The sequence below is a fragment of the Orycteropus afer genome, unplaced genomic scaffold, assembly GCF_000298275.1.
Source record: "Orycteropus afer afer isolate SDZICR_OR568_19922 unplaced genomic scaffold, OryAfe1.0 scaffold00024, whole genome shotgun sequence".
In the NCBI taxonomy this organism is placed as follows: Eukaryota; Metazoa; Chordata; class Mammalia; order Tubulidentata; family Orycteropodidae; genus Orycteropus; species Orycteropus afer.
Window position 1 is genome coordinate 5,378,167 of NW_006921611.1, and position 27,630 is coordinate 5,405,796.

Below are 27,630 nucleotides of genomic sequence, written 5' to 3' on the forward strand. Positions count from 1 at the left end.
TATTTCCTATATAATCACCTAAAATCTTGATTCAACAAAAAGTTTTTTTAAAAAAAATTTTTTTTAAATATAATCAACATTCTACACAGTCATTTCCTATGACTTCAGTAGGGTAAAAATTTAAAAAAATCATACAGAGACAGCTAAGAAGATAGCATGCAAATCTATATGTAAATCTCAGAGAAAAATCAAAAGCTTATAGTGAGCAACAGTCCCTCCCAGGAAGTAATGGAATATATAAGACAAGGATTAAAAAAAGAGAAACTGGAAAGAAGGCATTTCTCCCTAGCTTGATAATCAGAAAAATAAACATTTCAAACATCATGTAAAATTTCACTCTGTCATTTGCAAACTATTTCAAGATAAAGCAAATGGTATTATATCAGTTCAAGTCACTGACTAGTTGGTAGGTAGATAAGCACTGACTGGTATGTCTCACAAATAATCTTTCTGCAGTGAAGTAAATTGTTTTTCCTTGAAAACATTCCAGAGGGCAGATACAGAAATGATGAATTCAAAGATTCAGTTCAAATTTTTGTTTTTTGGGGAGAGCACCTACTACAGGCCAGACACTTAAAGAAAAAGCAGTCTCCCTTTGGCATTCATTTTTCATTCGGGAATCTGATATCTCTGGTGAATTGCAAGAATGTGACCCTGATTAGTAGTGTAACTACTAAAGGACAAACAGCTCCCAATACCGGGCTACTGAGAGCCAGCCACATCCTGAGGTTCTTTCTAGTGACCTATTTAAGAGCTGAGGGACCAGCACTTTAAAGAAATAATTTTGTTCAAATATGTACAACTTCCTCTTTCACCTTTATCTGTTTCTTGCTCACAAGGCTGATCACTGTCCCCACAATCTTAGCTCATTCTACACTTACAGGGGCAAAGAGAAATAAAAAACTAACATTTAAATGGCATCCACAACATACACTGTACACAACATACACTGTACACACTTAGAAAAATCCTCATTTAAATCTCACAAGAAATGACGAAGTGTATATTCTATCCATTTCTCAGACGGAAGAAACTGAAGCTCAGAAGTTAAGTAATTTGTACCAAGTCATGCAACTGTTCAGAGCACAGCCAGGATTCTGAATCAGCTCTGCATTTCTCCAAACTCTCTCTCCTCCAACAGGATTCCTGCTTTGCACTCTCCTATTTTCCATGGGTCATCTTTTACAACACAGGGAGAGGGCTCAAATTTAAATTTATTTTTTTTTGAGGCAAGTTTAAGTTTCTAATTCAAATGTCCCAAGATAAAAGGAGAAAGGGAGAAAACCCATAGCTTGCCATCAATCGGTCAATCTTAAAATGACATAAAATTCAACACTCAAAGTCATGAAGAAGAACTTAAAACTGGATCAACACAATGTATCCAAAATGTGATAAAATTATGTAACCTCCAATTTTAGATCTTTAGGAAAAATCTCTCATGGTTCTGAAAACCACAATGCATAGCTGGAAGGGGAAGAAGGGTTGGGTGTTGTCTTTATAGCAGCTTCACCCCTACCAGATTGATGTCTTTACAATATAATCTCCAAGGCCAGGCCTGGAATCGTTTGCGTATCTGTAGATGTCGAGAGGATTGTTTGTATTTTTCCTCTTCTGACAGTCATGTGCTAAACGGTAGCCTTGGTGATGAAAGGTTTCTGTAAATACCAATTGTGGGCACCTGAAAAGAGGAAGTCACTGAAAGCTGACTGGCAGAGTGTTTTGTTTCACGTCTGTCCCAGGGAGAAGGGTCAGCCAGGGGCTCCCCCAGCAGCTCGTCCACACAGCCTCTTCTGTTAGCCCTCCCCAGGGATGTAAAGCCTTCAAAGAAGTCCACTTAATAGTTTCTGGGACCAGCGTGCCTGCCCAAAAGTATCACTGCCAAAGTCTGTTTATTTGAAGGGAAGCTACAACCAACTCCAGAGTCCTCTCTGGGGGCCTATTATTACCCGATGTTCAAATCCAATCCCCCGGCACCAACGAGGAATTTTGTTTTGGAAACTTCCAACACCACTAGGAGGTGTGTACAGAAACTGCACCAACAGTTCTTGCTGCTTATTTCCACAAGCATCTGTGCAAACCTAAAACCAAACATGAGGTAGCCAAGAACAGCCGCAGGGCTCTTCTAGCATGTGAAAAGCAGACTGGTTGGTGGGCAGGTAAGCATGCAAATGTTCAGAATTTTCAAAAATATGTGCTGGATTTATTAAAGCTGGAAAGAAGGTCTGGAATTGCTTTTCCTATTAGCAATACTATCCTTAACATTAAACTCAAAAACTGTTTAAGCAAGGATATCTGACATGGGCATAATTTGATAGCAAGAGTGAAAGCCCCAGTCCATGAAAGGCTCACCCTTCCTGAGAGAAATCCCAAACCAGGGCACTTTTGTAGGGTTTCAACACTTAAGCATCAATTCAATTTCAAGTGTTTCTGTCCTTTTGTTTCTGAGTTCACTTAATTCTTGCACCTCATAGAAGTAGTTCATAAATAATAAATAATAATAATAACAGGGCACACAGCATATGATGGCAGCATGGGAGTGTTCTAGTATTACCTTTCAGGGAGGCCCAGGAAGCTTGAGCTATCTCAAAATCAGGGCTGGGTTCATGTTCCTGGTCCAAAGGGCAGAGTACAGAAGGAAAGCCATAATCCAATATAACAACTTTTTTTTTTTTTTTGAGCCCATGTTCTGGGAAAATTCTGCAGCCTATCAAAAATTAAATGATCCCTTATTTTAGTAATAATAATTTTTACTTACAATTCAAATTCGGTCCCTTAAAAATGAAAAGAATCTCTAAATAAGAAAGTGATAGGAAACTTACACAAACTGTATTTTCAAGTAATAACTCAGGTATAAACTTGGGGTAAAAACTTAAATCATACAACATGTTATAGAAGGTTTATTCTTCCTACTCCTGAACCTGTGCTTCGGACCTCCTCCCAGACATAACCATTGTTGCCAGTTTCTTACGTACTCTCCCAGGGGCCATCTGGGCATACCTGAGCAAAAATGCATTATTCTTTTTGGTCATATCCAAGGTAAGGGCGAAAAATATACAAAAACTCATTTAACGCTTCAAAAGGACATCTTATTAAGTGAGATAAGAAAGTGTAGATGAAGAATAATGAGACCTGGTGGCACAGCGGGTTAAGCACTAGGCTGCTAACCATAAGGTCGGTGGTTCAAAGCCATCAGCTGCTCTACAGAAGAAAGATGTGGCTATCTGCTTCCTAAAGAGCACAGCCTTGGAAACTCAATAGGGCAGCTGTAGTCTGTCCTATAGAGTCGCTATGAGCGGGAATCAACTCAATGGCAACAGGTGTTTAGACAAAGAATGAACTAGGTTCAGGTAAGGAGGACACATGTAGGAGCAGGCTGCAGGACACAGATCTGCCTCCAGGGCAATCTGGCTGGGGAGCTAGTGTCTGGACCCACACTGTCAAATCTCTTGGGTTTTCAGTCATTCTGAGAAGGGCTAAAACCATCCAACCATGCCAGTCTGCCTCCAAACGTATTTTCTCAAACACACCAAAAGTTGACCCAGGAGGCCTTCCATCAGAATGTGGCTGAGGCAGGACAGTGTGGTTCCTGCTATTGGGAAATGAAAAAATCTCATGGTGCCTCCCTGTAGACACTCAGGACTATACCTGTGAAGATCTGACTGGTATGTTTCAAAAATAATCTTTCTGCAGCTGAAGCAAACATTTTTTCCTTTAAAGCATTCCAAAGGGCAGACAGAGAAATGACGGCATCAAAGAGTCAGTTCAAACTTTTCTTTCTTTCTTTTTTTTGGAACAACTACTACATTCCAAACACTGGAAATACAAAGAAGAAAACAGACCCTGCCCCTAAAAAGCTTACCCTTCAGTGCAATATAAGCAGCTCACCAAATATCACAAAGTATTTGTAATACTGGGACAACTGCTGCCTGTTCTTTCTTAACTTCAAAGCATATGGAAATAATTAAATATGAAAAGAAAAAACTCCTGCTAAAATAAATACACAGTTTTTTCACAAATAAGGACATTCACACACAAAGAAGGTTCTCAACTGATTTAAGCCCCCCAAGAGGCTATGAAAACTACCCGCTTAGGAACTCTTCAGCAAAATTAATAAATACTGCATCTTGTATTCAACATGGAGATGTTGGGTGGTGTTTAAGGTTAATGAACTCTTTCTTAGTTGCTAACAGAAAGGTTGGAAGTTTCAGTTCACCCAGAGACATCTCAGAAGAAAAGCCTGCAATCTGCTTCTGAAAAATCAGCCCCTATGAACCACAGGGAGCACAGCTCTACTCTGACACAGATAGGATAGCCCTAAGTTGGAATCGACTCAACGATAACCGGTGTATTCCACACAGGAGGCTCCACAAAACTGAACGCAAGGAGGACAACAAGCTCTACGTGTTACTTCAACACATACGTTAGAGGTCCCAGTGGCTGACCCCAAGAGATAGTTGTCTATGGGTCCAGTGTGGATTCACTGCCTACTCCTCATTCAAAGTTTCAACCATGACTTGTAGAATTAGTCACTTTAACAGTAACCAAGCATCATGACACAGGGGGTTATGTCCTCCAATGAGGAAAGAAGCAGGAAGGGCAAACAGCATCTGACATTGTGTTTGGAACAGAAGATGCACTCAATGTTTCTTAGATGAAGAATTTGAAAAAGCAGTTCATTCGTTGTCTTCCTTAGGGGATTAAAAAAAAAAAAAACAAAAAACCCAAGGCTGAAAATAATTTGGTTAGCAGTTGAGAACATCTAAAAGGGTTCTGAAAAGGAGTCATTCCAAAAGACTTTTCTCTTGGTAGCCTGGAAGCAGTGTAGAGCAAACAGGAAGAGAAATGTTTATGACCTATAAAACGTCGGTAGTGTGTACCTGACAGAAGCTATGCAGTTTAACAAGTTTTGTTATTGAACAAGGTAGCTGGTCATCATTACCTAACTCTGAGTACAGAATTACCAATCAACCAGCCTTGCCTTCCTAAGAACTCTCCTTTGCTCACTGTCAATTACTTGGTATACCTCCTGATAAAACATGAGAGCAGTAAAGAGGTATTTTTTTTTTTTTTTTTTTTAACCCTAATCCCTAAAAGCAGCCATTCCAGCAGCACTGGAAGGCAAGTATTTATAGCCACCAGACTAAATCCTCAGAACTGATAAAAAGACATGGTAGAAGAGAGATAACAGAAAAAGCAGGTTAAAAATGTCTTTGATCCTTTTAAACTATTTGCTCTTACAGAAATTCCCTTGGAAAGTAACCAAAACACATTATAAAAATATTGGGGTGGTGGGGGGAAGCATTCAATTCCTGCTAATCTGACCATTAATTTTTATGTATTTTCTTGCAGTCTTTTTCCTATACATTACATTTTAAAAATTTAACAATGACTAGCTAAGATACTTTCTACCACTCGTCTGTCAGTGTGTCACACTGTGGTGGCTTGCTTGTTGCTGTGAGGCTGGAGGCTATGCCACTGGGTCAATCATGGTAGACAGGTTTCAGTGGAGCTTCCAGACTAAGACTCAGAAGAAGGAAGAGGGCATCCAATTCTCAAACAATTGGCCAGTGAAAATCTTAAGAATAGCAGTGAAACACTGTTATAATTGGACTGGGCAGTATTTCGTCCTGTTGTACACAGGGTCACTATGAGTCAGTGCCAACTTGACGGTACCTAACAACAACAAAGCTAAGATAGTTTGGGCAAGTTATCTAACCCCTCTGTGGCTCAGGCTCCTCCTGTTAAACAAGGTTGAGAGCATCCGCTCTCATAAGGATGTTCTCAAGACTAAACACGTAATATATGTAAAGTGCTTAGAACAGTGCCTGGCCTGTGGTAGGTACTTGGTAAGTGTTAGTTATAACTTTTACCAGACTATAACGTGTACTTTGGGAGCTCTGGTAGCACAGTGCCTAAGGCACTGGACTGCTAACCAGAGGCTGGCGGTTCAAACCCACCAGGCAACTCCTTGGAAGGAAAATGGGGCAATATACTTCCGTAGTGATACTGCCTCGGAAACCCAAGGAGGGGTCTCTATGAGTCGGGTCCGACTCGACAGCACATAACAACAACAACATCAACAACATGTACTTTTATTTGTAGCATATTACACATGATTGCCTTGTGGTCTTTATATCCATCAGTTTTAATAGCCACATGATGTTCTGTGAAGTGCATGTACACCATGGTTTATCTGCCAATTCAGATGGGTCTCAAAATTAAAGAATAAAAAAAAAAAAAAAAACTGTGATCTGTGTGTTTTTTCTGAAACTTATCGAGAGTTAATGATCCTCAGATAGCAGAACCCTTGAGGATTTCTACATAGGAGAGACAAGAAACCGAAGGCTCCCAAAATATCTCAGAGATATGCCATGACAGTATAGTACAGTAAAGTATATAGATCAAGACATGTTTTTCTAAATTGAAACAAATGCTCTTTGTAGGCTAAGTAAGAACAAAGGAAATGCCAAGCATCAGTACTTTAAAATTCTCTGAGAATTAGAAAAATGAAAGCATTTTTAAACATGTAAGCCTACCACAATCATCTACTTATCAGATTTTTGCAAAACTTGACCATATCTCAAAAAGCCACAGATGTTAATATTCTATCATCAGATTAGATATCTCACCTCTTGCCCAAATGTAAGTGCCACTGATGCATTGTATTTGTCCTGCCAAAGAACAGCGTCTCCTGGCAACCATGGGGTCATTTATTGTTCAGGTAAGAGATTTTAAGGATGGGGAAGTGAAATGCAATAGTGTGGTTCACCATCCTTTGCCAGAACAATAGCAAACAACAAACAAACAGACACAGTTCAGCATGACAGACATCAAAGAACATCCAATCCACTCCCCATCCCACAACAGATTCACATACACTCCTGACAAGGGAACAGAGCAGCAGTCATTTGTCTAGTAGGTAAATCCAAATGATACCCAAACACCACCAAAAACCAAAAGCTACACTAAACAACAACCACCACCACCACCACCACCACCAAAAAGCAGTTCTAAATCCTGAATTTATCAACAAATGCTCAGTAGAGAAGAAAAGTTCCATGTTGGTTAACTGCATGTCACAACCCACTGACCGTGCTCTCAGAGCCGACACCCTTGAAGAAATGTCCTGGGATACAGGCTACTGCTGAGTGCCCTTCATACAGGACATCCATTCTTTATATAAGAGGTCTTTTCAGGCCAGGCTTGCTGGAAGCCTTAACTGTTTTACCTAGGGGTTAATCATGCCCTTTTCAACTTTGAAAAAAAAAAAAAAGATGAAGTGTGGTATGGCTACCTGTCCCTCTAAAAATATTTTCCTGAGTATTCTTATAAATGCCTTTCCTCTACTCTTGCAGGCACCAGCATTCAGGAAAGACACTTAATTACAGCCACCTTTTTCTCTCCACAGGCACATTCCTAAATATGTCCCTCAGGGACACCCTGGAGACTAAAGCCCTTGATTTTTCTCTAACAGATTATCTACAGCCTTCTCTCTGCTGGAAAGGAATTTCTCATTTCATTAGGGGCTAAACTTGGCTCCTTTGCCAGAGCCATCATTAGCCACCACCAACCTGTGGAAGGTAACCTGCTCTGTCAATATTAAGAAAGGACACTGACAAGGAAACCATACTTTTTAACTTCGGACATCCCTAGTCCTTAATTCACTGGACTAAGTGTAAGATTCAATGGTCTTCCATGTCCTCTCAAACTACGACCTGCCCTGTGCCTAAAGGACCCATACCCTCTTCTCATTTGTTCAAAGAGAAATTTATTGAGTCCTGTGTTGGGTCACACAGTGAACAAGACAGATGTGGTCCCTGCCAAGGTAAAAGCAAGTGAAAGTCAGGTTTGATCTTCCCTTAAGCTAGTTGGGGCATAAAATGCAACACAGGCCACCTTCTGGGGAACAGAGCCCACTGGCCAAGTTTATTTCAAGATAAACAAACTTCTGGCAGCTGACTGCCAAGGGTCTGGGTGTTAATTTTGCTGGAATTCATGACAAAGGTTTAGGATTTATAATAGACCCAGAACTAAAGACCACCCAGGAATTGCTCTGAGATAAAGATAAGGTTGTTGTTGTTATGTGCCGTCCAGTCGGCCCCAACTCATAGCGACCCCTCCTTGGGAAGTAGATTGCCCAACCTTCCTTCCGAGGAGTGGCTGGTGGGTTTGATCTTTCTTGGAGCTAAGCCAGAGTTAGGTATTTCTCCAAAAGCATAGGGTGGGAAGCATGATTTTTCAGAACGTATGGGAATTACAATGCTGATATTTTAACCTTTTATCTAAAATTATAGTCAAGGGGGAGAAGAGTGATGTCAGCAAATATGTGTTGGAGTCAATGGCATTTTAACAAGCACATGTATAATTTTTAATATAATAACATTTTTTAGTTAATAACTACAGTTAAAATCACTTATCAGGTACTATTTATAAAAACCTTTCTCTGGTAATAGTTACAGAAATACAATTGAAGCATTCTTCGTAACCAAAAGAAACCCCAAAAACCAAACCCACTGCCATGGAGTCGATTCTAACTCATTGTGACTGTACAGACCAAAGCAAAACTACTTCATAGGGTTTCCAAGGCTGTAAATCTTTACAGAAGCAGATTGCCTCATTTTTATCCCACAGAGCCACTGGTGGGTTAGAACTGCCAGCCTTCTGTTTAGCTACCGAATGCTTTAAGCAATGCGCTACCAGAACTCTTTAACCGAAAAAAACTAACTCACTGCCATCGAGTCATTTCCTACTCATAGCAACCTCCACTGGGTTTCCGAGGCTGTAAATTTTTACGGAAGTAGATCACCCCATCTTCCTTCCACGGAGCAGCTGGTGGGTTTGAACCACTGACCTTCCAGTTAGCAGTAAGACTTGTTTACAACTTAGTTTCCCTAATGTGAAAAACATTTAAATGGTTTACTTTCTTAGAACTTTAAGAGTTTATATATATATATTATTTTTCCTTTTCTTAGGCCTATGTCCCTTAAAGCATTGACTTCATTCACTGTGTTAAAGTACACCCATGCAATTACAACAGTTAACCTATTACGAAACAAAGATTTAACCTGTACTAAGACTATAAATACTTGAGGACACACATGTACACACCCTGGTTTCAATGGTATTTCCTACTAGTTCATTCCAACAGAAGACTCAACTCACAGATGTCACTGCCCAGATTTGTCATTGTAATGGTGATTTCATCCCAGTATAGTGACAATGGGAAAAGACAGCAATTGTCATTTCCTGGCTCACTTTCAACACCAAGCTCTCCTGATTTTATTTGTTCATTTTCATCTCTTCCTTTCATTCATCCCCCTCCCACATCCAACCCATCACAAGTCAGGGTCAAAAGAACACCCAAAATATTTCTGAAACCCACCCACTTCGGTCCATCTCCAGAGTCACCACCCTAAACCAAGTCATGATCATTAGGTGTCCTGATGTTGGATGCCGTCAAGTCAATTCCAACTCATAATGATCTCATGTGACAGAGTAGAACTGCCCTATAGGATTTTCTAGGCTGTAATTTTCACAGAAGCAAATCACCAGGTTTTTCTCCCACACAGCCACTGGGTGGGATCAAACTGCCAACCTTTCGGTTAGCAGCCAAGCACTTAACCATTGTGCCACCTGATCACTGCAATTCCCTCCCACTTGGTTTGTCTGATTTTAGGTTTGGGCTGCTTCAAACCCATTCTCCACCCAATAACCACAGTGATCTTTGACAAACATTGGGTCACACCACTCCTCTGTTTGTAACACTCAATGGCTTCCCACTGTTCTGAAATAAAGCCCTGCCTTCCTCTCCAGACTCAGCCTGGTATCATCAGTCCAGTATCCCTGGTATTGTTCCCCTCCATGCACTCTCCACTAGAAAAATTCCTCTTTATTCTGCCTCAGTGAGGCTATCTGCAACCTCTTCCTTTAAATCATGTCCTTCCTGCTCTTTTCCTTTATGATACTCTGTTTTCCTCCTCCACAGTACTTATCACAATACATGATTATTTATTCATGTGTTCATTTGTTTAATGTTTCTCTCTCCTACAAGGCTCTGAATTTCCTAAGAGCATGGATCATATCTGCCTTGCTCACCCTGGTGAAACCTACCGCCATTTAGTCAATTCTGACTCATAGTGACCCTATAGGACTTAACAGAACTGCCCCATAGGGTTTCCAAGGCTGCAAATCTTTACATCTTCCTCCCTTAGTGTTGCTGTTAAGTTCAAACTGCCGACCTTTTGGTTGGCAGTCAAGTGCTTTAACCACTCACTGCTCCATCAGGGCTCCTTCCTGGCACATAGTAAGGTATTAAAAAATATTTACTGAAACAATGGATGAACTTCAGAGATAAGAAGAAAAAAAAGCATGTAGGACTCTCCCCATGCTAACTGAATGTCGTACAAATGAAATCATAATTGAATAATACCATTTAAAAACATCAGGAAACATCTTTCATATCACCCAGGCAATGACTCTGAGGTACCCTCCCCTTTCTTAGTCATTTCATTCCACTGCTACAAGCAGGTTAGGGTTGTTAATACCATAACCAACAGAGCTATCAGTTTCCTACACTAGAGTGGGAGGAAACTATGATCTGGTGAGAGGTAAGAGTGTTTCCAATAAGGCCTAACCAATGTTATCTTTAAGGGGAATTCCAAGAAAGGAAAAACTTAACCAGTAACAATATTGCTCGGATTTTCCAACCTGTTACAAAACCCTAAACGTGCTTAGGAAGCCTAAAGGTATAAGCACAGACACCAATTGCTTATAATTTGTGAATTATAGATTTCTGGGTAGGAGCTCTGGTGGCACAGTGCCTAAGGCACTTGACTGCTAACCAGAAGGCTGGCAGTTCAAACCCACCAGCCAATCCTCAGAAGGAAGCTTGGGCAACCTACTTCTGTAGAGATACCACCTCAGAAACCCAAGGAGGGGTCATTATGAGTCAAATCGACTTGACAGCAGTGAGTTTGGTTTTTTTTTGGTTTGGGGTTATGTAAGCTCTGCTAGCACCACAGTGGTTAAGGCATTGGGCTGCTAACCAAAAGGTTGGTGGTGTGAACCGACCAATGGCTCAATGGAAGACAGATGAGGCACAAACCCACCAGCTGCTCCATGGGAGAAAATTGAGACAATTTGTTTCTATAAAGATATACAGCCTTGGAAACCCCATGGGGCAGTTCTACTCTGTTCTATAGGATCGCTATGAGTTGAAATCAACTCGATAGCAGTGGGGTTTTTGGTGGTTATCTAAGTCATTTCTCTGTGTCCAACTGTCCCAGAAAAAATCTGTCTTTACTTCTTTTGGTAACTTATTTCAGCATCTCATTACATCTCACTGCACTATGCTTCCAAATAGCTAACCTTTACAATATCCAAATCCTTTCATATATGGCAGAATTCCCTCTGAATCTTCAAAACATATAAGAAAATGACCCTCCATAATGCACATTCTCTCTTCATACCTGGAAGCTACAATATTAAGTTTCCATTCAAATATTTGTTTTTATCTGCCTTTAACGAGCATTTCCTTAAATTCTATTGCTCTACGTAAGCTACGAGAGTGCTAAGCAGAGAATCCTACATGTTGGTCACCTGATGCAGCCTCCCAGACTTATGTTTGCCTTGTGCCCATGGTACTTAACTGACTCTCATTTAACCAAGATCCAGATATTTAACAGATGTATAAAATGCAGAATCAATCCATTCTAATTTCTTCTAACTAAAGTATCTATCTGGGAGCTCTGGTAGCATAGTGCCTAAGGCATTTGACTGCTAACCATTAGGCTGGTGGTTCAAACCCACCAGCCACTCCTTAGAAGGAAGGTTGGGCAATCTACTTCCATAGTGATACTGCCTCGGAAACCCAAAGAGGGGTCGCTGTGAGTCAGGTCCAACTCCACGGCACATAACAACAACAAAGTATCTATCTATGTATTAACTAAACATATTCTACATATAAGGAGCTCTGGTGGTATAGTGAGTATGACAATTGGTTGCTAACTAGAAGGTCAGCAGTTCAAACCCACCAGCTGCTCTGCAAGAGGAAGATGAGGCAATCTACTTCCATACAGGTTTAAAGCCTTGGAAAACCAGTAGGGGTAACTATGAGTCAGAATCAACTCAATGGCAGTGGGTTTGGATTTTGATTTATTTTATGTGGGCCCAGATCATGCAGTTTCTATTTAGGATGATGATATATATATGTCAGCTCCTATTTTAAAGGTGTGTGTCATCACACTAAATTTGAAGTCCACAAAATCTGAGTCATGATAGAAAGTATATTCTCTTGACTACAAATAAATATGACAGATAAGGGCTTATCAAGAGAGCAAACAGAAACAGTTAGCTCTTGAGTTTCAGCTTCTGGACCATGACAAGAGTCGGTCTCTGTAACAGCATCTCTTCTTTGCTAGAGATTAAGACACACACACAGACAAAGAGAGAGCGAGATACACACACACACACACACACACAAAGACCAAGAACTGAGTTTTCATTTCCGATTTTTAATGTCCAAGGAAGAATCAAATCATGAATGACTAGTTCAAATATCTTTTCTAGCCCAACTAGACTTTCTGCTAAATTTCTGCCTCTCCTGTGCTACTGAGTGAAAGTGTGCATGTCTCACTTTCCAAACCCCAGCTATCTCAGACATCCAGGTGATGATGCAGTGGGACATGAGACAGGCTTCGTGCCAGTCAGTACCTTGGAAAGTCCCAGGAAGTGATGAATGGAAAGCTTGAAATTTTGCCTACTGATAAAGGAACAAAGTAGTCCTTTGCAGACATTAAAAACCATCAACTAGGGAGGGTTACAGGGTAGGGAGGGGAGGAGACTGGGTTAGGGTTGGACGTGGTGATTGGGGAATGAAATTAAATGTACGCCTTACGTTGAATGTAAAACAAGCTCTTTAAAATAAATAAATAAATAAAAAACCATCAACTAAGCACATCTTCTTGCAAGCCATACTGTGACTTAAGTGGTAATCGGCACATATCATAGATAGGATCCTTGTAACCATCAAGGATTACATTGGCGAGGATGAGAAAAATGAAGGTACAAAGACTGAACTCTTCCTGAAAAAGGTAGCTTACAAAGATTTTCCTTCCTCACAAAGCAGTTATGGAACTTTTAGAACCTATACACTGGCCCCTTTAATCCAGGAACCCAGAAATGTCTTCCAAATGTCAATTAAGAGTGGCGACAATCTCTACTTATAAATAGGAAAATATGAATGTTTAGACACCAAGCAGCCTAAGCCCAACAATGAGTCAGGACCAAAGTTGGCACCAGACCCAGGAATCTGGAATCCCCATCTCTGGTCAGGAGATGCGATCATCTTTCAAGGGGATAAAATATTCACATAAGAAACATATGGCAGTGATAGATGTTAACATCCACACATCCTGGGGTGGGACAAGACAAAGGTAGTCAACAGCACTCAGTTGAAGTTGAAAAGGAAGCCAACCCAAGGTCCAAATGTCATCTAATCAGATGGAAAATCAGCATTGTTTCAGCCCCTCTTGAATGAAGACACTATAGTGCTCACCTTATGGCTTGTACAGTGATGCCAAGAGATAGCCCATTCATCCTCACATCAAGGCTCTCTACTTCTTATCAGATTTGAGTTTAGAAAAGTCTCTTCATCTTTGGCCAGAAATCAGGTATTGCATTTTGCAAGCATGCATGCTGAAACTGGACCCACCCTACAGAACAGGGAGTTGGCAACTTCAAACCCTCTAGCTCTTCCTGTCTCTCTCACAAAGCAAAGTTGAAATATTGGGTGTATATAAGACACACAAACTAAATCAGAGTACTTCATAAACTGCAGAATTTAGGTGGTAATATGACTGGCTTGCATATTTAAGGTTCAGCAAAGTGACCCAATTAAGATCAGCAGGTAGCTTTTGGTATACTAGATGACAACAATTAATCAAATGGTCCACTAGATTAAGCATTGCCCTTTCCAAGGACCTATGAAAGAGAACAAATAAACTGATAACACGTTGGTGTGAACTGGTTTTTGCTCAGCTTTCTATGTGGAAGGTAGATACCCTGACACAGAACTTTGACTGGGAAGATACAGGTGAGCAGCCATACATCAGGAGGAAACCCAGAGAGAGAAGATGGACAAACTCCAAAGACAAAACAATGCTTACTTCCTAGTTGCATTTGGCCAACGCATCACTGGGAAACCCTTACCAGTTTGAGGCCCAGGGCAAATAGGGTTAGTATTTTTCAGTTTGAAAGGAAAGAACAAACTGTTCTAACATTCCCTCTAGAAGGGGAAATTCTTGTCCCTAGTCTCATTCCAGGTAGGCAGGGGGTTAGCCATCCCAGGGCAGCCAGCACTCCCCATGCCCCACCCCACACACCTGCACTGTAATGCTTCCACTCAGTCCCTGGAAAGACAGGGGCTGTAGGTGGATCTTACTGCTCCAGTGAATCTTCATCTCCCAGGCCCATCCATTCTCACCTCAAAGTACCCAGGCCAGTGAAATATCCATGAGACTTTCCACATAAACTAATGCGTGTATCACATATACACATCAACCACTTAAGGAGGAATTCGGCTGAGCCATGTATATTTTAAATTCATAAGAAAAAATCCATAAAGTGCTTACTATGTCCCAGGAGCTGAGCAGCGTCCTGCAAATTTAAAATCGTCCCTGGTGCAGCCCTACTTTCAAGGAGCTCAAAAACCAAGAAAAGTGGGGCCGACAGCCAAACGAGAAAGTTGAAGCAAGTTAAGAGTACTATTATTAGTCGAGAGGATCCCTGTCGAGGGGCCTCTCTACGTCCGTCCCCTTGAAACACAACAGCGCCCTGCTGCCGCGCTCAGTCAAAAAGAGTTCCAGCACCAAGGCTACATGTTTTCTCTGCCCCCAAATCCCGCGGGCCCTTCCCTCTACTCCCTCTTCCCTCCCTCGGCCCGCACTCACTGAGTCTTCCTGCGGCCCTGGTCCCAGTGCAGCTCCCTCAGGTCCACCTCGGCGCGACCCAGGAACTTGTCGAGGCCAAGCAACGCGCGGTGCAGCACGGTGAGCTGCAGGGTGGCGGCGGCCTGGGGTGCTGCCCCGGCGGATAGCAGCGGAGGCAGCTCGAAGGTGGCTTCCTCCCGCCACACAGGCGCGCCCAGGCTGCGCTCTGATACCGAGGTGGCGTACTTCTCCTTACCCACCTGGATCACCGCGTACGCGTCGCTCGTGCCCCCGGGGCCCTTGGCTCTCAGACCCCGTGCCTGCAATACTGTCACCTGCACGTGGGTTGGAGACCACAAGGCCCCTGGGCCCCGGCCCGCCGAGGCCGCCAGGGACATGGTGACGGCTGAGCTACCCAGCAAGGTGTGAGAAGATTTCCGCGACCAGCAGTCAGCCCGCCCAGGCGCCCCGACCACTTTAAAGCTTCCGGCCACGCCCCCTCCAGGACCCGCCTCTCCCGGTCACGCCCCCCCACACACACACCGCCCCACCTGCCCGCAACTCAGCCCCGCCTCCGCCGTTCGGGGCGCGCTAGGCGTCAGGAGGGCTCAGGGCGGGGTTGGCGTAGCAGGGGTCAGGGCGAGGACTGGACATGGAACCCACAGGGAGTTCGAGAATTGGGATCTGAGAGGCAGTCAATGAGCGATGGGGTTAGGAGTCAGACCTAATTTCCAGTTCTCATATCGCCATTTGGTAGGTGTGTGACCATGCACAGATTAATTGACATATTTAAATCTCAGATTCCTCATCTGTGAAATAACAATTGCTTCATTGAACTGTTGTAAAAAAAAAAAAAAAATACAGTTTTTAGCACATGGGGAATTCTCTATAAATCTACTGCTCTTTGCATTTCTGCCTACCTAGAACTTTGTTTGGGAGGAAGGTAGGTACAGGAATGGTGTCCTAGTGGACAGGGAAAGGGAAGGATCATTTGATCATTTTTTACCTTCCCTGAAAAAGAGAAGATAAAAATCCACCCCCACTCCCCCAGTGTGGTCGGTGTGGGAATGTTCTGTTTTGCCCTGCCCTCACCAAATAAGGTGAAGCTCAATTAGTAAAGGGAAGAAGAGAGGAACTAAAATAGGATTGCCAAATCAGTCACCAGGACCAGAGCCTCTCATGCCAGCCAGTTCCCCATTTCTCCCTGGCTGGGGCCCTGTCAGTCTCTCCCTCCTCTTTATCATTGGGTTCCAGGTCAGTCACTTTCTTATGCTAAATGTTTATTAGATTGGCGTCTTTCCCTTTTTCCCAGTGTCCTGGCTCAAAGGCTCAACTGTCAGTTGTCAAAATGAGAAAGTAACTTTGAAGGTTTTGAGGTTTTCAGTTAAGGAAAGGCTCAGAGCAGAGAAGTGACTTGTTCAAAGTGTCACTGGCTTATGGCCAGGACTAGAACTCAGGTCTCCTGGCTCCCAATCCAGTATTCTTACTGCATCCCTTGCTTCATCTGGATTCTCAGAACACCATCTTTGGATTGCTGCTAGTCTCCGAGCTGGGAACTCTGGTAGCGTAGTGCTTGAGGCACTTGACTGCTAACCAGAAGGCTGGTGGTTCAAACCCACCAGCATTCCTTGGAAGGAAGATGGGGCAATCTACTTCCGTAGTGATACTGCCTCAGAAACCCAAGGAGGGGTCGCTATGAGTCGGGTCCGACTCGACGGCATATAACAACAACAACAACAGTCTCCCAGCTGGTCTCCATGCTCTTCTCCCTCCAGTCCACACCGCACATTGCATCATTAACCTGCTCAGAATCCTACAATGATACCTCACTGACTAGGCTAACTTCAGACTTAACAGAACTTTCAAGACATTCCTATTTTAGCCTCAGTCTAACTGGGTCTCCTCTATTTCCTGAACAAACAAACCTGTAGTCCAGCTAATCTTCCCATCTCCAGGCTTTTACTAACCGTATTGTCCCCTTGGCTGCCCTTGCCAAATCCTACCCACTTCAAGGCTTCACTGAAATTTCTCCAAAGTTTGACTTCCTATAGCCCCTTTGAAGGAAAGGATCAAATGGTGACTTATTTATATGAGACCCTACCAGAAACCTGGGTACACAGATACTCATAAAGTACTTTTGAATTAAAGAGTTTGCAGATTATTCCAGCCAGCCATGAATATATAGTGTTCTTTTTCACTATGTAAAATATTAGAGGGCAGACGCTATGCCTCAAATTTGCAACCGAAGGCGACTATTGTAGGGGAAAGGCCCCTTTAGTATGTTTGACTGCTAATCAGAAGGCTGGCAGTTCAAACCCACCAGCCACTCTACAGAAGGAAGACTGGGCAATTTACTTCCATAAAGATTTACCACCTCAGAAACCCAATGGGGTTTGCTATGGTCAGAATTGACTAGATGGCAGTAGGTTTGGTTTTTTGGTTTAGGCAAGAAGGAAGAAAGGAGGCACCAAAAAAGCAAAGAAGGCAGGAAAATGTAACAATTCTATTGTTTGGGTACCATTCCCTCTTCTTTAAGATCCATTAAAGGCTGGCGGTTCAAACCCACCAGCCACTCCTCAGAAGGAAGATTGGGCAAATAACTTCATTCAACCTCATGCCTCAATTTGGTTCCGTAAAGGGAGCTCTGGTAGCATAGTGCCTATGGCACTTGACTGCTCACCAGAAGGCTGGCAGTTCAAACCCACCAGCCACTCCTCGGAAGGAAGGTTGGGCAATCCTACTTCCGTAGTGATACTGCCTCGGAAACCCAAAGAGGGGTCGCTATGAGTCGGGGCCGACTCGACAGCAAACAACAACAACAGCAACAAAGATTTATTAAGAAATTACTTTGTGCCGGGCATGTGCTACATGGCACAAAGCTGAATGAGACCCAGTTCCAAGGCACTCATGCTAAATGTTAGAAAGGAAATCCTATGTAAATAAAATGCATTGCATTGGGTATTTGGAGGAGAGAGCAGTATTTCCTATTAGGTAGGTTTTTATGAAGGAAACGGCATTGAACTGGGCCCTAAAGAATACTTAAGTTTTAATAGATATATGGTACGTACGTACAAAACCAAAAACCAAACTCACTGCCATCGAGTCAGTTCCAACTCAAGGCAACCCCTCCCTGGGTTTCCAAGGCAGTCTCTATGGAAGTAGATTGCCCAGTCTTCTTTGTGAGGAGTGGCTGGTGGGTTTGAACTGCTAGCCTTCTGGTTAGCAGTCAGATGCCTTAGGCACATACATACAGTGAAATATTATTCAGCCATAAAGAGAAATTAAATCCTGATACATGCTATCACATGGATGAACCTTGAAAACATTAGCTGAATGAAATAAGTGAGACACAAAAGAACAAATATTGAATGATCCCACTTACATAAAATGTCTAGAAAAGATAAATGCATAGAGACCAAAGTTAATTTATGGTTTCCAGGCATGGGTGGGAAATGGAAAGAGGGAGGTATTGCTTAAGGAGCACTGAGTTTCTATTTAGGATGATGGAAAAATTTGGAAACAAATAGTGGTTACGGTTATAAAACAGGATGAATGTAATCAATGTTACTGAACTGTACATGTGAAAATGGTTGAAATGGAGAATGTTTCATTTTGTGTGTGCGTGTATGTGTGTGTGTGGGGGAGTGACAGTGAGGGCGGGAGGAGTGAGAGCGAGGATGAGGTGGAGGGGGAGGGGGAGAGAAAGAGAGAGAGAGAGAGAGAGAGAGAGAGAGAGTATGTGTGCTCTGGTGGCATAGTGGATAAGGCATTTGGCTGCTAACCAGAAGTTCAGCGGTTCAAACCCACCAGCCACTCTGCAGTAGAAGGAAGATGGGACAATCTACTTCCATAAAGATTTATATATATGAAGATTATGTGTGTGTGTGTATATATATCTACAATTAGCAAAAACAACAAAAAAGATTTAACAGAAAGAGATGGTAGAGAAAGAGCATTTCAGAGGGAGAGAACAGAACAGCCTAAGCAAAGACATGGAGAGTTCATGGCATGTATAGGGGTTAGGCGTATGCAATTGTGGCTGGAATGTAGGCTGCTTTAGGAGGACATTAGGTCATGGAGATAAGACAGCCAAGGTATGTGGGCCCAGATCATGCAGATCATGAAGACCAGGCTAAGGAGTTTATGCTATAATGTTAGACCAGGGTGAGCCAGCCTTCATAAGATTTTGAGCAGTGACATGACTAGCTGTGCATCAGGTTGTAAGGCAGATGTGAACAGTAGTAGACCAGTGGACAACAGCATGGCAGGTCACAGCCAGATTTTCACCTGGGGACTGTCTGCCTCTGGCCCCAACTTGCTCTACCCTGTACCCATCCTTCATAATACTAAATTACCCATCCTTGATAATACTAAATTAAATCAGGCATACATGTTTGTTATGGATTCAATTGTATTCCTCAAAAATAATTGTTGGTATCTGTGGTAGTTAAATTTGTATGTCAACTTGGCTGGGCCTGGTTGAGTGGCTGGGCAGCTAGTGGTAGTTATTCCCCATGATGAGACTGGCAATCAACTCCATGGTAGGATCTACTACAAGCAGCTGAGTAGCTCTTTTGGGATGTGGTCTGCTTCCTGTATATAAGGAGAAGCCTTGGGGATAGTCTTTAGCTTGTGGCATGCTTGGACCCTGCATGTAGCTGTGTCATTGTTTGGCAGCCTTCCATGCTCTGCCAATCTTGGGACTTACAATGGACTTGAATTAATGGCATGTCGTGGGGTTTGGTAACATCGGGACTGTGCCGTTTTGTTTATCAACCTTGGGCTCGTTGGCCTCAGCAGCCAGTAGCTGTCTGAGTGAAGAGATGCCTCTAGCTCCAGTGCTCCAGGAGAAAGAGGCAGAGCTGAAGCCCAAGGTCGAGGTGCTTTCACACAGCCCCTAGAGCCTGGCACTTTGAACTCAGACTTCTAGCCTCCTGAACTGTAAGAGAATAAACTCCTGTTTGTTAAGGCCATCCCATTTGTGGTATATTCTTGTCAGAGCAGCACTAGGTAACCAGAACAGTATCCTGAACCCTCACCTTGGAAGTCATCCTGTCTGGATTTTCTTTGTTATGTCAATGAGGTCTGCTCAGTGTAGGTTGTGTCCTAAACCTCATCACTTCCCAGTTCTAAGGAACAGCATAGACAGATACACCAATCAAAACCCAAACTCACTGCCATTGAGTCAATTCTGACTCATAGTGACTCCCTTTGGATTTCCAAGGTGGTAAGTCTTTACAGAAGTAGATTGCCCAGTCTTCCTTGTGAGGAGTAGCTGGTGGATTTGAGCCACCAACCTTCTGGTTAGCAGTCAAATGCCTTAGGCACTATACCACCAGAGCTCCTTATAGACAGATATAGGCAAGCAGTGAGGAAGAAAAAATGGATGCCATTTGAAGATTGCCAAGGAAGTAAGGCATGCTGGAAGAGGAAAGAACCTTCCCCCAGAGCCAGAGAGAGAGACCTAGAGCTGGTGCCCTGAATTTAGACTCTGGCCTTGTGAACGGTGAGAAAATAAATTTCTGTTCTTTAAAGCCACTCACTTGGGGTGTTTTTGTTACAGCAGCACTGAGACACTAAGACAGTTTTCTCTTGACTGTGTCTCCTACTTGTCTACTGTTCCACTAATGTTCCAACCAGGCAAAGCCATAGATTTGGGGTCAAAACTGACTCAAGTAAATTTTTCAGCTCTGGTCTCCCCTCCTCCGCCGACTCGAATTTTAGTGATGCTCTCACAATAAACAGAGCAAGGAATAAAACAGCCTCACGAGCTAAGTATGAAACAAAATACCTTTTATACTCATGGAAAGGATAACAGGACAAATAGGGAGGAGGAGCTTGAGAAGAAGGAAAAATTATTACATCTTGTGACCTCATGTGTTTGGGTTTCTGTCATACACAAATAGAATCTGGCTAAAGCTGAGGTGGTAGGTTGGGGGAGGGCAGGGCTGCCTCACCACCCAGAAGTCTTGATCCTTCTTGTCTAGATCCTGGACACTGGCAAGGATTAACTCAGGAGTGAGACTTGCTAGAGGCAGTGACTAGATGTTTGTCAGAAAGATGCCAGGAGCTCCAGCACAGGACTTGGATCAGCGCTGGCGTATTGCCCTAAAACTCCCTGGTTGTTTTTTCTACCCTCCTCCAGGCCAGAGCAAATTGTCCCTGGAGACTCAATCACTGACCACCCAGAAGTAAGAGTCTGTCTTCTCCCAAGTTTCTAGACCTGCTGCTCTCTGGGCTGGGGAATGAACAGGCACAAGGAGGACGCTGCTGGCCCACTGCAGACCGGCTCTCCCCCTCCTGCCCCTGTGGAGGCTTCACTTCAGCCTCCCCTCCCTGGTCACCCTCTCTCCTCTGCTGGCATCCTGGGCTGAATCCTGCAGGTTTGCTGCTTGAAGGATAGGGGTGGTGGCGAACACCTCCCACAGGCTGCTTTCAGTAGTGACTGCTCTCACTTCCCACCCTGCCCCACCTCTTGCTTTGACTGAAAGAGGAAGAGTTTCAGGTGGCCCTGAGCACATGGACAAGATGCCTGGCAGGTTAGACAGGAAAAGCTGTCCTCCAAGAGCAGCAGAGCAGAGCACCCCAGCTCCCAGCCACTGGAATGGTCCTAGCAAGCAGACAACAAGCAGGACATGCAGGGCAGCCGAGCTGTGCGTTGAGGGCAGGGGCAACAGAAACACAATGCAACACACTGCTGTTGAGTCATATCCGACTCACAGGGACCCCTCCTTGGGTTTCCGAGGCAAAGTAGATTGCCCAACCTTCCTTCTGAGGAGTGGCTGGTGGGTTTGAACTGCCAGCCTTCTAGTTAGCAGTCAGTTGCCTTAGGGACTAAGCCACCAGAGCTCCTGAGGGCAGGGGCAGATTACTCAATAAGCAAGGAAAGCAGAGGCTTAATTTACTTACTAATTTGTAGAGAACGATTTCACGTGGTTTCCACCAGCTGTTTGATGCTTACTACAGATTAGTAAATAAGCTCAAGTACTGTTTACTGGGTACTCTGTCCCTGTCAGGGATTGTAAATTTGAAAAGAGGTTTGATTCTGTAAGTAGGTGCTGTGGGGTTCGTAGATAAACAAATGGCAGCGATACTTAGAAGCAGAATCTTTGATTGTGTGAAAAAATATGAAATTGTTCACTACAGATTAGTAAGTAATCACAAGTAATCCCATGCTTACCTTGCTCATTGGGTAATCCAACACTATTTTAGGGAACACAGATTTGTGTTGAGGGAACAGCTGGGAAGAATTTTCCTTAATAAGAAATCTTGGAAGGCCATGCTAGGGTAGAGGGAGGAGGGAGAGGGAGAGTCTTTCATGGCACGGTTAACTGCCAGTCACCCCTCCCCACAGCTCTGCTTTATCACCCAACTGCAGGAATGATAATGCAAAAATCATCTCTGAGTAGCTATTGTTGTTAGATACTGTGTAGTGGTCACCAGGGTGACTCCATGCACAATAGTATGAGGCCTTGCCCAGTCCTGCACCAGGCCCGTAATAGTTACAGGTTATGGCATTGTGACCCATAGGATTTTCCTTGGGTGATTTTTGGAAGCAGATCACCAGGCCTTTCTTCCTAATCTATCTTAGTCTGGAAGCTCTGCTGAAACCTGTTCAGCATCACAACAGCACCCAAGCCTCCACCAACAGACGTGTGGTAGCTGCACATGAAGTACATTGGCTGGGACTCTTCAGACCACTCATTGGCTAATACGTTATCCCAAGGAAGGTGCAGAAAGGAGCTGAGCTGATAATGGCTGGTTTTCTTTCTCCTTTGCTTCAGACTCTAGGGTGTGGTGACAGATGTCCACACACAATGATTCATTCACTGGGCACTTGGTAAACAGCAATCTGGCCTCTCCAGGTCCAGATACCTCAGCCACCTGACCATCTGGTTGAGTAAGACTACCTTCCAGGTGTAGGCTTGAGTTGCAAGGACTTTTTGCCTTGCAGGGTCAGTGAGACGTGGGAAGAGGCAAGTCTCGAGGTTTCAACAGGCATATGGCTAAACATTTCCCCTACAATCTTGTTATAGTATTACTTTGTTTAACAAATGCTTGTGTAATACCTAAGGTAAAGGTATTACCTTTCCAATTTTCAATTTCCTTCAGAGAAAGTTCCGGATTCTTCATCTAAAAGGTTGTAGAAAATGTTTCCAATTTCTGCACAAAGCCTTCCCTTGTGTCCCTCCCATTCAGAACTGCTTCTTGTTTGCTAGTTTATTTCTTGTACTTTGATTCAGTGCTTATTTTATTCACTTATAAGCATCCCAAGCCAGGAAATGTGTCCCTCACCTTTGTGTCACCATTTCTAGCTCTCCCAATTCCTTGAAGATAGAAGGCAGTTCAAGTTGAGTAGAAGGGACGCAAAGGACTCTTAAACCTTCAGGATTACTCCATTCAACCTGTCATCACCACTTTAGCACCACCCTGGATAACCATCTTTATAAAATAAAAATGTTATTTTTTCTTACTACAAAAGCAATATGTGTCCACTATAGACGCAAGCATAGTGCCTAAGGCACTTGACTGCTAACCAGAAGGCTGGGGGTTTCAAATCCACCAGCCATTTCTCAGAAGGAAAGTTGGGCAATCCTGCTTCCATAGTGATACTGCCTCGGAAACCCAAGGAGGGGTCGCTATGAGTCGGGGCTGACTCGACCGCATACAACAACAACAACAACATAGATGCAAGCTCTATGCCATCTTTCCAGAATCAGATTCCTGGTACGTAAGTGAGAAAGCAGAAATTTTGAGTGTTTTCCCCTCCTTGAGTTGTCTCTTTGGAAACTACCACTCAAGGTCTTGTTCTCTCCCCAGCTGTGCCCATTTTAGCCATGGGCCCCACTCTCTCAACTTCTGGGCCCCCTGGCACAGACTCCTCTACAGCAGAGCCAGCCACGAGGTGGACGTGTGTAGCCTCACCTCTCCTTGGCTCCTCTTCCATTTTGATGTCACAACACATGGTACAAGGATGAGGAGTATGTTGTCTTTTGCCCCGAAGGAATCACAATATAGGCCTGGAAGCTTAAAGATGAACCCAAGTCCAAGGGGCAGCCACACAGAATAAAGCTCTTTACCTAGTAGGTCCTTTTAGATGGAAACACCAGGTTCTAACAAGATTCTCTCTTTTTTTTTTTTTTTTTTTCAGTTTTCATCACTACTGCATTTTTTTTTTTTTTTTTTTAATTAGGATTTGGGTGAAGATTTACAGAGTAAATTCACTTTTCATACAGCAGTTCACATATACTTTGTCTCATGTCATTGACCAAAATTTACAATGCAGCAGCTCCCCTCCCACTTCCTCCCCATAGTTACCTCCTCCCAGTGTCCATCCCTTCATACTCTTCGAGAGGCCCATTTTCTGCCAACCCTGTATATGATCTTGGATACACTCTCCATTTAGACATACATAATTGTTTAGCTTGTTCACCCATCTATCCGTCCCTATACCCATGTTTGCTTTCATTAACAACTCAGTATTGTATTTACAAAGGGGTTCATTTTGTTGTTTGTACTGCCCATGTAACTCTCTCTGTCTTTCTCATCCTCAATGCTGCCATATTGGTCACTCACATTTGGTACATTGCCCTTCTCTTCACCCAAATCAATATTTATCTCTATCTATCTAACAGCATTCCCTCCCCTTCCCTCCCACCCCTGGTAACCAACAAAGAAAATGTCCTCCAATATATAAACATTTCCTTAACTTTTACAATAACGGACTAATACAATATTTGTCCTTTTGTGACTGACTTATTTCGCTCAGCATAATGTCCTCCAAGTTCATCCACGTTATGCGGTGTTCTGCAGATTCTACATTATTCTTTAGCGTTGCATAGTATTCCATTGTGTGAATGTACCAAAGTTTGGTTATCCATTCCTCAGTTGTTGGACATCTAGGTTGTTTCCAAGTTTTGGCTATTGTAAATAGTGCTGCGATGAACATCGGCCAAGATTCTCTCTTTAAGTGTCCATTTCTCCCTGTCCCTGTACTGTCTCCTATGAATCTCTACCCACTTTAAGGAAATCCTGCCCCTTCCCCATCCCAGGATATATAGCACATTTCCTAAGTCAGAATTACTCAGTTTGGAATGAGAGCTCCTACAATCACCCACAACTCTAAGTGGAATGGATGCCTTCAGCAAAGAATGTCAGTGACAGTAAGATCTTATAGTTAGGAGAACAGCTTTTAAGACAGCCTGTTGCAGAGCACGATTGGACCCTCCAAGTTGAGTTTTTTCCTCCAAGCTCTCCCCAGAAGCTATAATTTGCAAGCATGCTTGTTTGCATTCCCAAATTTCCCATGGTAGCTGTTAGACCTGTTAGACTAAAAGTATGTGCACATATCCAAGAACCAACTCTTCCGAGAGAAGGTAACACCTAAACTCATATGAGGGAAAAAACCCCACCATTTTTCTAATCACTCATAATTATTAATAAACATATGTATTAAAATATATATACAGAAAATAGAAAAATGTATAATATAGGTGCAGATTTCTTAAAACACACATCTTTATAAAGATGTAGTGGGAGCTCCAGTAGCATAGTGCCTAAGGCACTTGACTGTTAACCAGAAGGCCGGGGTTTCAAACCCACCAGCCACTCCTCGGAAGGAAGGTTGGGCAATCTACTTCCGTAGTGATACTGCCTTGAAAACCCAAGGAGGGGTCGCTATGAGTCGGAGCCGACTCGACGGCACATAACAACAACAACAACAACTTAACATAAAGGAAAGAAAGTGAATTGTACTGCTAAACAAAAAGTTGGCCATTCAAACCCACCCAGCCACTCCTCAGAAGGAAGATTGGGGAATCTACTTCTGTAAAGTTACCGACTTTGGAAGTAGTCATCTAAGAGAAATTAAATAAATGAAATTAAATAAATGAAGACATACCATGTTCATTGTTTGGAAGATTCAATATGGTAAAAATGCCAATTTTCCAAATTGATCCATAAATTCAATGCAATATCAATCAAAACCCAGCAGGTTTTTAGAGTTGATAAGCTTATTCTAAAATGTATATGAAGCTCAGGAGGCAGAAAAGGATAGAAAAGAAGGAGGGGTCGCTATGAGCCGGAGACGACTTGACGGCACATAACAACAACAACAACAACAACAGAAAAGTGCACAACAGTTTTCAGTTTGGTGAATTTTCATCATCTGGATAAAGAAATAGAATAACATTAGCACTCCTAGAAATCCCCCTCAGGCCTTTCCAGACCACTATGCTTCTTCATTCCTCTCCAAAGGCAACCACAATCCTGTCTCCACAGATTAGTTTTGCTCTTTTTGAACATTATATAAATGAAATCCTACATAAACATGACTTTGTCTGGTCTTTCCATGGGGGGCGGGAGGATTGTTCTTCCATCAGACAGAATTTTTCATGAATTTTGCATTGCTATCAGTTATCTACATTTTACACAGTTGTAAAACAGCTGCCATAGAATCAAAATCAGATAACCCAAAGAGTGTGCTACAGATAATGTATAGTTTTCCACTGAAGAACAAAATTTTTTCTACCATGTATTTTCAGAGAGAGGTCGAGACCCATTTTTTCCCCCATATAGATATCCGGTAAACACAGTATCATTTATTGAAAGACCCAGCTTTCACCCACTAGCTCCACACATAATCACCATTATGTGTGGATTCTTTCTGAACTCCATTGGTCTATTTGTTTGTTCTTGAGACAATGCTACACTGTCATTAATTATCATAGCTTTATAATACATCTTGATATCTAGTAGTGGAAAGCCTTCAGCTTTCTCTTTCTTCTTCAAGATTTCTTATCTTTCTTGGCCCTTTGCATTTGTTTATTTATTATTTTATTGTGATTTGGGTGAAAACGTACAGAGCAATTTAATTTTCCATACCACAGTTCATATGCATTTAGTTTCTTGACATTAATTGCAATTCCCAAGATGTAACACCTCTCTCCCCACTTCCTCCCTGTGGTTACCTTTTCGCTGTGTCCTTCTTTCCTATATGTTCTTGCCCCCTTCTTTCCTATATGTTCTTGCCCCCTGAGCTATCTCCCTGTGCAAATACTGCCCTTCTGATCTCCCATGGTTGATTGTTCTAAGGTGCACACCTACTTGATGTAAATGTTCACCTTATACACCTGTCTATTGTTTGGTTGGAAGCACAGGAGTGAATTCAATTCCAAGCCCAAAGGATGACTAGAGACTACAGTCTTAAGGATTTCACCAGTCTCTATCAGACCAGTAAGCCTGGTCTTTTTTATGATTTTGAGTTTTGTTCCACACTTTTCTCCCACTTTATCCAGGATCTCCTACACTGATCCCTTTCTAAGTGGTTGACAGTGGTAGGCACTATCTAGTTCTTCTGGTGCCAGGGTCATGTAGGCTGAGATTTGCACGATACATTTGACTGTTTCTATGCCTCTTTGGTTTTCTTCATTCTTCCTTGCACAGGACGAGGAGAGACCAATTGCTGAATCTTAGATGACTACTTCCAAAGACCCCAGTTGCTACTCACCAAAGTAGGATGTAGAACAATATTTTTCTGTAGTATGTTATGCCTGTTGAGCTCAATGATGGCCCCTTTGTATCTTCATATACATTTTTATTTATTTTAATTTTTTTTTTAATTGTGATTTGGGTAAAGATTTACAGAGCAAATTCACTTTCCATACAGCAGTTCACATATACTTTGTCTCATGACATTGACCAC

General features: G+C 42.8%; 1 protein-coding gene across 1 annotated transcript in view; it reads right to left on the reverse strand.

Moving 5' to 3' along the window:
- Window positions 1–15,325, reverse strand: part of RAB11FIP1 (RAB11 family interacting protein 1) — a 31,411-nt gene extending 16,086 nt beyond the window's left edge. Inside the window, exon 1 of the mRNA XM_007934974.1 lies at window positions 14,949–15,325. Within this exon, the coding sequence (XP_007933165.1) occupies window positions 14,949–15,325 (377 nt within the window). The remainder of the gene's footprint in view (window positions 1–14,948) is intronic.
- Window positions 15,326–27,630: the final 12,305 nt, after the last annotated feature.